Raw genomic sequence first — 17,102 nt, forward strand, 5'->3', positions numbered from 1 at the left:
TACCTATTTATTATTGGAAATTTTCTGCATTTGTGCTTATATTTAGGTCATAACGACCACTTGGCACTTATAACTAGACGACCTCTGTTCTGTTAAATACGGAAGTTGATAATAATCCTCGAAATGTATTTTTACAAATTGTGTCTGAAAATCGTCTAAACTTTTGACTTGTGTTTCATGCCGTTCGAATATATTCTACGTGTTAATTTCAAAGCTCTATTGTTATCAATAAGAAAAAATCAGCGATAACGGAATATGGAACGATATGTTTAAAACATGATTAAAATATCATGTTCAATAATATACGTTGTGCATATTTTTGTCCCAGTTTGATATGACATAAATACATAATTATATACGACCATTAGTATACCAGTCCAAATCATTTATCATTTGAACACGTGACGTTACGCGTATTTCTAGAACCATACAATATGCATTAGTTAATTATTTTGCATTATATTGAGATTCCAGAGCTCGTTTTTAATATTATCGATTGTGTCAACTTAGAATTTCAAGACTACGTCGGTACGTGATATACATACCCTAGTGTATCTAGGGAAGAGATGAACTTTGAGCTAGCAACAATAGAAAAGTGTGTGAGGGCGAAAAATAATAATAATAAGTTTTATGTGTTACACGAATTTTAGTTTATTTAGTTTATGTAGGTAGTTTAAATAAATAAATTAAATAGTTTGTAGGTATTGAACGTGTTATACGAATTGTGTAATACACACATACCTACTACTGAGCAAAAAAATCAATGGATAGCAAGAAAAAAATTTTAAAAAAGCACTTGGTCAAAAATTAAGTGTTTTAGATAGAATTACCGGAAAATATTTAATGTTTTGAATTATTTAAAATAACCTTAGAATTCATAAGATAAGAGAATTCCCATGCAAGTGTAAAAGGCAATCCCGGTAGGAATCGTGGACCCAAATTTGAAAGTCTTACTATGTTTTCAGAAAAGGTCTCGATTCCCGCTTCAGACGTTCAAATACCTGAGCTCCGATCAAGTAAATATAGGAAAGACCTATGGGATTTCATAAGGGAACGTCGAACGGCACTCCTGATAATACCCAAAGTAGTGAAAAATCAGTTGGAATTTTATGAGAGATATGACCTGCAGAAAGGATTGTTCTGTTAAAATTTTACGAATACTAAATATTTCTTTCAAAGTGTATTATTTTTTGTGTGTCACTTTTATAAGTAATGTGTGATTTCAAGTCCCCAACACTTATTATGTTTAAATTATAACAAAAAAAAAAACCAAGAGCTAGTCGTGTTGTCAAATCAATGAGTTTATCGCCGTTTTCCTTTCGTACCACATTAAAAGTGATACAATTAAAAATGAGTGAAACGAATAGGTAATAAGTAGGTATTTAATAGGTATTTAATAGGTATTTAATACATTTTAAATATTTAAGTATTTAAATGTTTCACAAATGAACTATTATTATTATTATTATTATTATTATTATTATTATTATTATTATTATTACCTTATTATCTTTGTGTGATAATTATGATGAATGTATGTACCTATTATAACTAACATAGAATATAAAATGTAAATTATTCTCCTGGCTAATGATTTTATTGTTGAAGCCTTAATAAAAATAAAAAATAAAAAATGTAGTATTTAAAGTACAGTCTGTGTCAAATTTACTATTGACAACGTGGTGTAGCAGTAAGAGGTAGTCTCATTTCATCTACAGGGAAAAAATAACCACAGGTATAAAAAATAATAATAATAAAACATCATATGTTAACAGTAATACAACTATAGATTTCTTTAAGGATCTGATAAATAATGTTTGAAAGTATTTAACAGTAAAAATATTAAGTTTGTAGATTAAAATGATTTCCAAATCATATTACATTTATTCTGTAATCAGCCGATATTAATTCATGAGGTGCATTAATATTATATGTACGATTTATATTAACCTAACCTAATGTACTTGTGTACTTATCTAAATAATGCGTACCAATTAATATTAAATAGTACTCGTTTCAATCGTTTGCAACCAAATTATTTTAACGTGGGTGGAATTATCGTTATACATTTAGGTAATTTAAGAGAATAAGCGATTCGAGTGAGATTTCATATCCTCAGATTCCTCAACAAAAATATTACAAACAATAAAGTTTGAGGTCGTTGTTTTCAAATATTTTTATGTCGGCTGCAATTTATCTCAGCTCATACCTAGATTGCATTAAAAAAAAAACAGAAAATGTTGTACCTATACCTATCAACTCATTATTACTATTGTTCTACTTTTAACGTGATATTTTATATCAGTATAAATTATTACCTTACACAATTGTTTCTTCCTTTGTATTATTTTCATTTTTACACCTGAATATTGTATGACGCACTTTCCTCAGATTTTATACTCCATATTATTACTATCTTATTGTCTCACAAAAATATATAATAGAAATAAATAGAATTATTATGGTAATTTTAAAATGAGTGGATTCTCATAAATATTTAATAATCAAATAAAAATCTTATATGTTCACAATATTGGTTATAAATTAAAGTTTATTGATCAAATATGCATATATTAACAACAATGTTGTTACCATAATAATACGAATGTCAAATACAGTCTAATACTTTTCAATCAGTACAATATTTTCCTTATTCAATCATACATTTATCGATCACTATTACAAGTTTACTATTACTCGGCGACGTTACCACTTGATAAGTTATGATGTCTGTATGTCATTAATATTATTTTTTTTAGACAAATTTAATACATTAATTTGTAAAGTAGGTATTAACATATTAATTCAACAGCTCTCTTTGATTGATTTATTTTTCCATTACTTCCTTACATTTTATAACAATCAAAACAATATTCAGTATCCTGATATTGTCAGTTTTGACATGATGTCATCATAATGTTATAATTACTTACTATATAATGGCTTCCTCTGTGTATTCATTTGAAAATCAATGAAATAATATGTATTTTAAACCTAAAATGTAATCAGTAAATTAAATAATTTGCTATTTTTTTTACTAAATAGGCAGGCACCTCAATATCGTGAAAACATCTAATTAATCACCTACATTAAATATTTATTTTATTTAAGTAGTAATAAGTAGTATATTGTCTTTAATATGTATAAGGTACCTAAACTGTGTGTTGGACGAATACTTGAGTATAAACAATAACTAAGTGCATCTTTGTGTAACCCATTAGTATCATCAAATTAAATTAGTGAGTTTATAAAATAACACTACCAAAATTATAGGTACCAATTTTTGAAATATTTTTTGTTTATTAAATATATGGAAATATTAATAAATTACTACCAGTTTCATTCACGATATTTTATACCATGTTTATCTTTTTGTTTACCCACCTGTATAGGTTAGGTTATAGTATATACTCTTGAACTCAACTAAACTTTAAGACTTGCATAACTAATTTAATATTAGATGCAAATTAACAATATTCGATTTTTTGAACAATACTTACACAAATAAATACTAATACTATTCAACTTTATATCAATCTCAGGTTCTTATATAAAATAGGAGGATAAACTTTTCAACTTTTTTATTTTGTGTTTAGCTGATTATAAGAATAATAAAATAAATTGTATCCTTCTTTTATTTAATATTACATTATATTTTGGTTCCCGAATCTGCCAAAAATACATTTTTCGAAATTATATTTTGCAACTATTGGCAAAAAATGAATCAGTAAGTACGAGATACTCTATTTTAAGTATCAAAATACAATTAAATACCTACACAGTCGTATATGTATATTTTGACCATAGCAGTCATACGAATATAATTTATTTAAACACCATGGTTACAGAATATACTAGTTAACAATAATTATTAAATGGTGTTCTTTTTTGGCTGGTAAAATAGAAAAAAGAGGTTATTTAATTTTAACTAAAATGATCTGCAGTGAAAATAAATCGAAAAATAAGATAAAAGTTCGTGTGAAACGTCAGTTACATCCAAACGACCAATGGATTCCAATTGGAACAGGAAACCGTTATAAAGGAAAATGGAATCACAGAACGATGTCCGGAGATGGAGTATACGTCATGCAAAATGGTAGGTCAACACTTAAAACGCTTAGACAGTGAAAATAAACCATAACTATGTGTATGTCATGTATTTAAAAAAACAAACTATGTTGGTTCAACTGGTCTTAATTTTAAAGAGTTCAATGTATTACCAGTTGACTTTTTTTTCAAAAAAATGGCTATTATGTGGGTGGTTAAACACTTAGATCAATGGGTAGAGAAAAATGAAATTAGTAACAAAAGAGCTTTTTGATCTTTTAATGCTAAAACATCACTTTGTAAAAAATCAGTTGGTCAAAAATTTGTTGATTATCTTGGTCCTATATATTACAATTCTATGCCTTTCTCTATAAAGAAGAATGTTAATATTAATTACAAATATGACAACGCTAAAAAATTAATTAATGATTGGCTACATGTATCTTTAAATGTAACTTAAGTTAACCCTATTGTATTATATTTTATTTATCTTTTTCTGTATTGTATAATTACGCAATAATAGTGTTTTAGTTTTTCTTTTTAGTTTTTAAGCATAATATGTATCAATTTATAACTCTCTATCTTCGCCACAAGCCTAGCTTACAGAAGATAGATAATTCAAATGTACAATTAATGTTAAACTGTATATTTGTTTATTTAAATAAAATAAAAAAAATATGATATAATAGTTGGTGAATTAGTTTATTCGTTGTTGAAAATAAAATAACATTATTTGTAGTGTATTAAGTTGTAAATATTAAGAGAACGTCGTACCCGCATGTGTTGTCTCTGTCTTATACATGTTCGACATGGCAAATTGTATTTTACCGGATTCATAGTGTGCTGTTAGTTTTGATATAAGAGTGAATTTAATAATTATAAAATTTAAAGGTAAGTTTATTATCTAGAGTTCCACTTAGCCTTTTATTGGTATTATTATTTTAAAGTAAGTTATGACCTTTTTGAAAGTGCACATTTTAAAATGATCATTACTAATTTCAAAATAACAATATCAATAAAGGCTCAGTGGAACCCTAGATACTAATCTTACCTTTAAATTGTGTGATGGATAAATTTACTCTAATATCAAAACTAACTATTGAATCTGATTAAAGGAAATTTTATTATGTCGAACGTGTGTAAGACGGAGACAACACATATAGGTACGACGTCCTCTTAACCTGTATGGTTATTGTTGCTAAGACAATAAGAAATGATTCGTTTTGAATGAAATGTAGCTATATTTTGTTAGAATTTTACAACAAAGTTATAAGTTATTCATAAGTAGTCTATATTTGATACTTTAAACGTCATTGTGATAGTTATAGTAGAACACAATAAACAAACATTAGCTTATAAACTCATAAAACGTTTCATTATTTATTATTAATGTTATAGTTTGTTATAAAAATAACATATCGATATATATGGATAAGACTTTATTCACAGGTATTTTACTTACGCTCACTGCCTCACTATAACAATGAAATTGAATTCTCATCGATTTTGGATTAACACCGCTATCGCATCACATAAAAATAGTTATTACATACATAATATGTTTAAAACCTATAACTGTAAGAAAACACATGTTATAAATATAAACATATTTAAAACGATTATCATCTAATGTATTAAAATACCATAATTATAAATTGAGACGGGGTTACTGGCGGACGGAACGGTCCGAAAAACTCTGTCCGTTTTTCCAAAATTTTAAATGTAGATTGGTACGGTTCGAACAAACCATGCAAATGTGACGACAATAAGTTGATTCTTTCACATTCGACGAGTGTGAATAAGGGACGCTATCGAGTGATAAACACTTTTATTTTCTCTCGAATTTATTAAACGTCTCAACTGATCGACTCGATTACGATGCAATTTATTTTGAGTGCAGTTTAAAGGTAATATCGCCAAATCGATTTTTAGGAACTGTCTATGAGGGCAATTTTGACGACGGAAGGTTTCACGGAGATGGCACTATGTACTATTTATCAGGATCCCGGATTGAGGGAGTTTGGGAAAAAGGAAAATGTGTACAACAAAATTACATATTCAGCGACGGTCTCAGATTTCAGCAGAATAATTGGCAGTACTGTAAGGTGCCAGATAGAAGGTATTATTCCTGTCAAAAATATCCCCGTTAAAATGAAATATTTTTACATTAAAAAAAACATAATATATACTTCAGTTTTCCCAACATGATGAATAGATAATAAATTAATAACAAAATATGATTTATATATGTAGGTATGTAAATTATTTGCATTACTTTAATTAATATTGAAATATATTTAAATTAAATTACTATAAATAATATATTGCACATAATTTAGCAATTTACATAATATAATCCCAAGTCTGCTCATATAAAAAACAAAAATAATGATAAGTACATTTCGTCCAAACATAAACTACAGGGTTATATTATAATGTAAAGGTAGGTAATTACGTATTTTTTTTTAACACAACCATATGCTTAATTACAAAGAAGAGTGCGAGCTAAAATTAAATTATACTGAAAGCTAAGTGATCCGTAAAATGAATCAATAAATTGTAAGACTCTATATATATTATATACTCATATGTATAAATAATTTTACAAAGAATCAGATAGTAGGTACTTGTTAACGTATTTTGAATTTGCTAACTTGGCGATTTTTTGTCGTTTATTCAAAAACGGGTAGGTATACTTTACTCGTAAAAATAAAATAATGTCTTTTTTTATTATAAATCTATATTATTATATGAGTACACAGAACACAAAATAAATATTGAAAAAATTGTTTTAGACATTATTAGATTAAACATACACAATACTCCGACAATTGACGCAGACAATCGACTCTCCAGTTTGCACACAAATGTACTGCAGTATGCACTGCACGCTTGCACACTAAGTCTAATTCGTTCATAACAATAATGATTAAAATATAAAATGGAATTGTTAGCCATTATGTGTATTGCTTCAACAAAAAAATGTATTTATCGGATAACCATTGATTTTAGTCATTGTATTTACACTACAGTAAATATATTAATATTTTTTTGGATGAATAAATATTTGTCTGCATGATATTATAATACCTTTTCCATACACCGTTTCCTAAAAATTGTTTGTAATTTCTAAACCAGAGCTTAACTAAACCAATTATTTTGTTAATTACAGAAATAATTAATAAATTGTTTTTTTTGTTTTGTTTTGTACAATACAAAATGTAGGTATAATAATATCGTTAAATATTTATAGAAATAACTTCAAATAATAGTATGAATAAATAATAATTTTAATATTAATGGACATTAATTTTAAAATAATATATATTTACAATAACCACTACCTCAAATTCGGATGTTGTTAATAATGTGTTTGTAATAAAATATATTCGTGTCTCCCACACGGTTAGGTTAGGTTCTTATCAGACAGCTCAAGGACCGGCATTTTTCTAATGAAATGTTTAAATGAATTTTTGAAGTGAAATGTTTATAAATGAATGGGAAAATTAATTAAAATGGACATGATGTAAATTAAATCCATAAGTTGTTTAAACTAAAACCTGTGCAAACATTCCATGAACCTAATACGTGTAACAAAAATATTGTAGAAAAGCGTAACATTAAAAGTTAAATTAACCGGTCATTGTTCGTACATTACAATTTCATTAACCGAGCAGAATATTTTATAGTTTATAATTGAAACGAATTAATTGATCAGCGTCGTATAAAAGTCATGGTTAATTAAATGTAATATGAATTTATGTATAAATATATTTATATAGATATGTATATTAGATTGAGACTTCCGAGACCGGAATAATTTGAGCATAAATCAATTAGAATAAACTACCTTAAAAAGGAAGCTAAACTCGATGGATTTAATCATAAATAAATAGAGCCTCACCATCGTCTTGTCATAACTTGATAAATCCGACGTTTTGTCGAAACCCGATTTTAAACGTTACTAATTTAACACGAGAGAAACGGCGTTAATATAATATTATTGTTAAAAGATCTTTACAATTTAATCGTCAACCCGGCCGTGTGGTTATATAAGCGTAATTTATTCGGGTAAACACACACCATAATAATACAACAATATATTAAATATTTATAATAATATTATATATCTGCCATCTACAATGTTTTCTGGTCGACATTTAAAACATAATAATATTAGTATTATTATTATATCAGCCAAGTCCGTACACACATGGAAACCACATATATAGGAACGTAATTAATATAGGTCGAGTGCTGGCCAATATTGTTTCCTGGTTGACAATACCCATATGGCCATGTATAATATTATATACGTTGGGTATATTTTACAATATTTGGAGCTTTCCTATACTTAAGTGAATGTACACTCCAATGCCAAAACCGTCGAACACTGCAGCTGTAGCCATTGGCGTCCAAAGTGTTGTATGGTGTACATCATTTTATAATTATACGCGATAGACGAGAGGACATTATAATATAATATGGAAATTCAAACGACTGTAATATTAAATCATAACCTCGGCGGTGTTACGAATGCCAAACTCAAATCTTAAGTCTGTGGCCGTCATTTAACGCAGGCTGCAGTTATCTGGGGGAAATGTTGGTAGATCGTACTCCGTGGAACTATATACGTTTTAAATTTGATAACGAAAAAGACACTCGATTACTCGTATTTGTGTTCGTGTTCAAAATGTATTAGTTTAATCAGAGTAATGAAATGTAATGAGTAATGACTAATAAAAGTACCTAATTAAAATCTTAATTTGTGTATGTAATATGTATTACTAGAATATGACATTTTTTTCTTTTCTAAATTTTGTTATTTTGTCCATATAAAATAAATCTAAATTATCATTATAGTAAGTAGGTAGGTCGCCATAAAAAATTTTAAATTGTAAACAAGAAAAATATATAAGTACGTATTATTGATATTTTTGTTTCCTTAAAACGATTATTTCGGAACACCGACAAAATAATTCTGCATTTATGACACTTACGTAGGTACATTTATTTTGATAATAACTCAATATCCCATATCCCGACGAATTAAAAGATAGACCAGCCGAGTTATTGGGTGCATCTTTTATTCTTATTCATTAAAAATCAAAACGTGTTGTGAAATTGTATTTAAAAATAAATAAACCATAAAAGTGACATTTTATAGTTAGGCAATTAGGTATCAAGCCACTCAAAACATATAAAACAAGCAACGTCTATTTTCAGAGTGTTTCACTCAAAAAAAAGTTAAAATATAGATCTTCTATAGGCATTAAAGTCGAATTAATACTAGTGGAAAAAAAATATTTTTGAAAATGTCTTATCAATCTTGATCCCCGCGGTAACAAATAAGCTGTACATACGCACACAAAAGTTTTTGAGATTAAGAAAAAAACGGAAGAATCTACCTTTATTTATTGTCCTGGGACGGATTATATTCATTTTTATCGAACAAAAAATTGACATCCACTGTCATATTATATTAATGATGTTATTGTGAACACATTTGGTAGTTAGCTACCAATTGAAAAATACTTAGACTTAGAGTTTATACGAAAACGAAAAAACAATAAAAAGCTATAACGTTATAGCTGTAACACTGTAACCCACCTAGACATCTAGTATTTATCATTTAATATTTATATACTTTGAAATGATAATTCAAAAATATTTTGGAATAAAACCGTTATGGAAGTTATCTTAAGAGGGCGACTTTAACACAACCATCGATCGATACATTCATACCCATCGTAAAAATAATAACGAAATTTTAGATTTGCCATTGAACATACCAACGGTTTTCAACCAGCTGCTAGGAGTTATATTACCAATCGGCAGCCCACGATAGAAGTGCCGGATGGAGCATATGACGCCGGTGATGGATTTTACTGGCCACTTACGAACACTGTACACGATTACTACACAAACGAGCTGATTAGGTGAGTACACCTAAAAAAATCGGATGCTCAAATAACATCTAATAATAAAAATAGTAATAATATCCAAATTAAAGCAATCGCCAGATGGTCAACGAAAATTTCGCAAAATACTGTCGATAAACACCGTGATTATTATTATTATTAATATTATTATATTTTACCTGCAGTGCAGTATATAATAACATAATATTATGTAAAGTATTTGTTTGTTTTTTGTTCGATGTGATTTATAGAGATAGTTTATTTTAAAAAAAAATTAGTGCTTTGTATTTTTTTCCGTAAAATATTTACACTATTAGAAAGTTCAATAAAAATTTCAATATGATATTCTATTTTACTTAAGAATGGTATATTATTTAGCAATAGTTAGAACTAGATATTCATAGTTCATGTCATAGCTATATATGTTTCATTGAAAGTCATTAATTTCTATAATTGTTTATGAAGCTATAATATTAATTGAATGATTAATATTTTACATAATTAAATGAATCACTAGGTATTATATAGCTTTTTGGTATCTACTCTTGATATATATACGTGTTTGGGTGTGTTAGTGCAGTGCAAATTGACTTTAATTTGAAACAAATGAATAGGTAACGTATAAGCCATTAATACGGACAATGTAAATTATTGTTAATTTATTTATTAATTTTTGATCGACATTTGCAAAAATCGTAAAGTACTATATTATTATACATATTATGTAAAAACAGATTTCTGATGTACCTACCTATTCCACAGTGAGCTATACGAGTAGTGTTATTTCATATAGGGTCCCGACGGAAGAATGCAGTAATTGGATTATTGAAAACTGTCATCGAGGTGGCAAAAGAGTGGTAGGTTTTCGACCTGAGCTGTACAAAAATTGGTACGGTACAGCAGGATCAAATGAAGGAAGATCTATGACTGCAGACAACAATATATCTTCTGAAGAAATCATCCACTACAACCAATCTATTATGGCCGAAGTCAAATCATCTCCTTGGTTGGTTTTTTCTCTACAAAGCATAGCACAGTAAGTAAAAATAGTTACCAAATAAAATTACTTTAATCGTGTTATTCCAACAGTCAGCCCGATATTATTATTTGTCAACACAAAACGAAACGCGTTATAAAACCATTAAAATACTTATGGGGGACGGAGTGGCCGAGCGGACTAAGGCGTCGGTTCTAACGCGCACCGTCGCCGGCTCGAATCCGGGCCACGGACGGGATCGCTCTCTGGGCAAAGACGAGACCACCATACCCCCAACCGGGCATGGCAGAAACCTAGAGTGGGGGGGGGGGCAATTAGAAATTCTGTCAAGTAGGCGTCCGAACTATGGCTTCGTGTCTACTCCCGGGACATAGCCGCCATACAAAAAGAAATGCTTATTACATTTTATTTATTTCCATATAGCATACTTTATGGAAACACCATACATTACGTAAATATTTGATAACATGTTATAACAATAGTAGGTAATTTACTATTAATTAAATTGTTAAATGTACATATATCCTAGAAACTACCTTTATTGTTAAATAATGTATCCCTACAGTTGTAAGACTAATATTTAATATCAATACTATTTTGTAATTTTTACAGGCTAATAACCTCAGGAGTTGAAGCCTTACTTGAATAAAAAATAAAAAAAAATAGTAGATAATAAAAACTAATAATAGTATGTTTTTGGCTGCGTGAATAATTAGATAGGTAGAAGGTATAGTTTAAAACACGATGTATTAATTACATATATTTATACGTGGATAATATTAATACTAGACGGAAATAGAAAGAACTAAAATCATTCGATGTCAGTTTTGATAGCGATAGTGTTTAAAATTAATTTTTTTTTTTTAGGTGTACAATATTAAGTAAAATATAATATATTATAAATTGAGTTCTGCCTTTAAATTTGATCAAATAATTAAATAATTAGTAATTTTATCATACAAATCAGAAACATGATTGTTTAATTTGTTTTGTGATGACTAGTGTAATTCATTTAAAAAGGACTTAACACCTTGCTTAATCGTTCCTGACTACCATCCATTCGTAGCACGCATTATTCGAACAATTAATTGTTATATTAGACATTAGAAACTCCAATGATGACATTCATTTTATCGACGTTTTTTAGGAATTTAAACTCAAACAACGATCTGTAACTTTTAATTGAAATTATAGATATCTATTCCATTTGACTATGAAAAATGTAAAACAAAAATGATGATGCAATATTACATTATATAGTTTGCTCCTTTTCGGTAATAAATGTAATAGGAAATACCGCAAATTCTTCAGACGTCACAATTATTAATATCGTGTGCCAGCTAATACCGGAATTAACGGAATTATTTTTCAATATATATTGCAAAGGGTTAGCTGTCTAGAAAATTAATAAAAAGCCCCAAAAGGAAATAACTCTGGAAACATATATATTTTTTACAACAAAATATAATACAAGATCAGGTAGAATGCGTTGTCCTAGTGTTGGATATTATTTTACTTGCTAAATATTTTGCAAGTATTAATGATAAAACAATATCAAATTATATTAACATAAACATATAACACATATCTACAATAAAAAAAAATGTGTAAAAGACCAGCAATTAAATCATGATAAAAATATAAAAATTATATACAGTCCACTAATTGTTGTCCTTGTCATTTTTTGTGATTTCGAAAGTATATTTTTGTATTTCATTTTATTTGAAAATAATGGTAGTACCAACATTGAATATGTAATAATTAGTGTATAGCTCATAGTAGGGACAACTTTTTGTGTGAAAATTCATTATGTGCAGTAATACGAAATTATAAATCATGTAACGACTAATTTGTGACAGTATTTACATTATTCTGATTAATAACAAATTACAGTATGTGAATCTGATGAAAAAAAGTAAAAAATAAAAAATAAAAATAATTGATAAACTTTGAAGTTTTTTCTCGATAGAAGCGGCAATAATTTATTAGTTGTGAACTTAATGGTTAAGACCATGGTACCAGTTAATTAAAAATATATATTATATATGTAATCAACAATCATATTTAAGCGATTCAACATTTTAAACAAGGATAATAGTTTTTATTCAAACGAAAAGTGTGAAGCTCTAACGTAGTTTTGAGCTGTACTAAGATATGTGTTGTGTTAAATGTGACCAAAAATAGATCCTAGTTTATAGTGAACTCGAGAAATGTGGCACATACACGTGTAAGAAAAATATATATTATTTAGAAATACATTTAAAATGATTTATTAAAACTTGAGTTGAATATATATTTGACAAAAATTACACCTATAACACGATTAAGATCTATACCTATAGAAAATACACGTGTGCAGGGACGGTATAGCGAGAGATCACTACAACCATAAAAAATGCATAATGTATGAAGTTATTCCAGTAAAACCAATAAATAACTAACCGCTGTCCAACCCACATTTATATAGACGTGAAACATTGTTGAACTATAATAAACTTTCATTATTACTTTCGACTGTGATAAAAATCAACTGTCATTATTATTAATGTAATCAACAATAGCGAAATATTTCATTTATATAATATTCATACACAAGTAGACTCCATTACATGTTATGTTGTGTTACACTTCATTTTTTATTACCCACATTACAATAAATCAAACTGTTTTGATGAATGCTCTGATTTAATTACAGTGGCATCGAACGATTTAGAATATAGTATAATAATATGTATTAATTTAATGTACATTCAACAATACCTTTACGACTTTGCCTCATATATAACACGCATATTAAATATAATTACTTGTATCCTACAAAAGAGCGTAGTCAAAAAACATTGATGAACCTTGAACATATTATACAACGAATTCGTACTTACAGTTTATTGTTTATAAAAAACATAATTTATCATGGTACGATAGTTTTCAATAAACGTGTATCGTCAATAGTTTCACAACTGTTTAAAATGACCTAACTATACTCGTCAGTCGTCATAAAATATGCATTTGGTCTAATTCAAGACTGTATATTCGCTGAGTGCAATAACAATATTATAATATTTTGTAATGTTTCGAATTTCAACGACAATATATGTTTGCATACGTAAACCAATAATTAATGATCATTCATCACCAGTATGTCTAAGGCAGTAAATAATAACACGAAGACAAAAAACCTCTTATAGCTCAACTGCTCGATTTAGGTGCGCTTTAACCGCGATAAGTCGAATTCTTCGATGGTACCAGTAGATACATATTTTGATATGCCGAAACATTATGCCCAATTATACGCTGATGGTAAAAGGTGGAATACAGAGTGGTCCATTTAACGTGCTACATTTATTTCATCAGTTGAAGTTTTGAAAGAGTAAGCAAATAAAAAGTTTAATTAGTTTTTATTTTATCGACAGTTAAATTTTTATACTTTCATTAGAACAGAAACACTTAGGTACTTTAATAGTATAATATTCTGACGCAGAAAGATCGTCTAACAACTTTGAATTTGTTGACAGACATAAAAACAAGTAACTATAAATGTTGAAAGTTTCGCTGAGAATAAAAGTGAAGGGTAGATAAATATATGTATACCCCAATGTCCCGTGAACTTTAAATGTTAATAAGCCATTACAATGAGATAAATATACAAACGTTTTTATGAAAATTATTCTACATGAAAATAATTTTAAATTGTAATTCGATGTATCATAGAATAAATGAGATTTTAAATTTGTCAGTACACTAAGCAATAGCAGTGGTTCGTTAGGATAAACATTTGATTTCCCGACTGTATACAGTTTTGCTGTAATTATATTTTACTGTAAACTAAAATATAGAAACTGAATTATATATATTTGAAAAAATATATTTAATTTATACTGAGAAAACCTACACTTGATTTTACTACATTGATCGACAGGAATTTAAGTTAATAAATTAGCCAAAAGGCACATAAATTAGCACATTATTTGTCAAATATAATGTTTCAAAATTCGTATTGAATTATGGAATAAAAATTATGAAATAGACACAAAAAACATCACTAACTATTACTGATGATGGAACTGAGAAGTTCGAGTGTCTATAAAAAAAACTGAAAGTAATAATATGTTTTCATGAAGCCACCTTGTAGAAATTTTTTTTGTGGATATAGTGACAAACAAAATAAATAAATAAATAAAGTTTCGATTCAGTTGAATGAAAAATTCGATGTGCGGTGTATTTTGAAAACAATTAAAAAACACTTTAATGATTTAATGTGGGATAGTTGAAAAATAATAAAATATTATTGACATTAATACGTCTTATGCCTCAGGGTTAAAAAAAATTTGTTCAAAGAAAAAAATGCAACATTTTTGGTGCACTTTTTGTGGTATTAGAAACTTGTAATTTGAACCATACCTTCTTTGTAAGTAGTAATGGTTTCATGCAAATTATTCATTTATGAGTTGAAATTCACTCCCCCTTCATCCCTTCTGAACATTTATAAACTCAAAGTTTTGTTTCGTACTTTTACTATCATAAGCAATTACTTACAATCACTTTTGAATATAAAATATTTGAATTCTTCTTTCTATTAAACCCTTAACCTAATTATTTCTCATTTTCAGGTCGGAAAAAGAACAATCTCCATTGGACCAATTGTCATCGTCATCATCGTCAGAGAGCTTCCAACTAAGCCGTTGCCAAAGGACCTTGAGATTGACTGACAGTGTGCCTACAAATTACAACTGACGTCGAAAGTATTGATAATTGCTAAATCACTGCCAAGCGGTGACCACTTAAAAATAACAAAAATCAAATCAAATTTTAGATAAATAGTTTACCATCATTATACTAATCTAGACATAACTATTCCAATATTTCAAGTACAGATAAGTCAAATTTAAAAAACTGTGTTTCGAGTTTGTATTTCTTCTTTTGATGATGATTCTATAAGGATAAAATTATTGTTATGGTATAATATTGTAGTACATGTTATGATTACAATATTGTCAATAATATATTATGCAATATAATATAATATTTAAATAAAAACTGAGCATATAGTATTAAAGCCAACACTCTTAGTTGGGATATGTACTGCAGAGTCAAGCACGCATGAGTTAAATGTAAAAATCAATTTTTGAAGGATCTTGATTTTGACTATTTAGGGCTTAAACAAGACAGCGTTATAATTTATTAATACCTATACCTATTTTAAAATTGTATAAAATTTAGTTTAAGCATTAATTTGGATATTAATATTGTTACTATGGTTCGTGTTGTAGTGTGAGCGTGCACAATTATTTATCAGAATCAGCATGACAGCATATTTCTTTATAATTTAAATAATACACTAAACGCGTCTCCGGGAAGAGTGTTGTTCGGTTTACTGTTGAGTACACAATAATAAAAATATTGCAATACAATATTAATGTGATCTAGATTTCTAGTTGTATTAAAATAATTTGTCTACTCTAATATATTTTATATTATACAATAAACCGTTTGTAACTTGTATCTAAAATACATTAGTATAAAATATGTTAATACTTGTATTTGTACAGGCTATTATGCTTATGTTTTTTTATATCATCTCCCTAAGGCCTTTACGATAGGTACGTACAAATCGTATTTGTAAAAATAGTATTATAGCGAATTTGTCCTGTACCATATTTAAGTGCCTACACTCGTTATTTCCAAAATTTTTGAAATGTTTCTTGAAAATATTCTTCTCATATACATGATGTAATTTCATACAACATTTCTGAAAAATACTTTTTACTTTTTTGAATGATACAGATAAATAAACATTCATATTATTTTATTTTATATTCCGAAAAAGAATATTATTCAGAGTATTTTAATACGTAAAGAATAATTTTCGGACAAATAGTTAATTAGTTGTTATAAGCATTTAAAGTGTAAATTAGCGGAGTAGTGGACAATATTTCTCTATACCTATCAATCTACTCAGCTCATCTAAACTTGAATCGCTTATAACTTACCTATAAGTTATAACTAATAAGCTACATGTCCAAAAGTTGATTTTCTTATAGATTGAAATATTCCGAATAATATTCTGAATGTGGAATCAAGAAGTTTAAACTTTTCAAAATAATGAGTGTAGACATTTAAATAGATCACCCTGTATA

General features: G+C 27.8%; 1 protein-coding gene across 1 annotated transcript; it reads left to right on the forward strand.

The window, feature by feature from the left end:
* Window positions 1–3,933: 3,933 nt before the first annotated feature.
* Window positions 3,934–16,116, forward strand: LOC111042677 (MORN repeat-containing protein 5). Its single transcript, XM_022327363.1, has 5 exons — window positions 3,934–4,096; window positions 5,980–6,166; window positions 9,822–9,986; window positions 10,762–11,004; window positions 15,576–16,116. Exons 1-5 carry the CDS (start codon window positions 3,934–3,936, stop codon window positions 15,697–15,699), a joined length of 882 nt encoding a protein of 293 aa, XP_022183055.1. The 3' UTR covers window positions 15,700–16,116.
* The last annotated feature ends 986 nt before the right edge of the window (window positions 16,117–17,102 follow it).

Source organism: Myzus persicae, unplaced genomic scaffold, assembly GCF_001856785.1.
Source record: "Myzus persicae strain clone G006 unplaced genomic scaffold, MPER_G0061.0, whole genome shotgun sequence".
In the NCBI taxonomy this organism is placed as follows: Eukaryota; Metazoa; Arthropoda; class Insecta; order Hemiptera; family Aphididae; genus Myzus; species Myzus persicae.

What these genes read in the sequence shown, in the direction of transcription:
- LOC111042677 (XM_022327363.1), top strand. Translation starts at nt 3,934, where the DNA reads ATGATCTGCAGTGAAAATAAATCGAAAAATAAGATAAAAGTTCGTGTG. An exon ending in AGTATACGTCATGCAAAATG is followed by an intron (nt 4,097 to 5,979) that starts GTAGGTCAACAC and finishes ATCGATTTTTAG; the next exon opens with GAACTGTCTATGAGGGCAAT. An exon ending in TACACAAACGAGCTGATTAG is followed by an intron (nt 9,987 to 10,761) that starts GTGAGTACACCT and finishes TATTTCATATAG; the next exon opens with GGTCCCGACGGAAGAATGCA.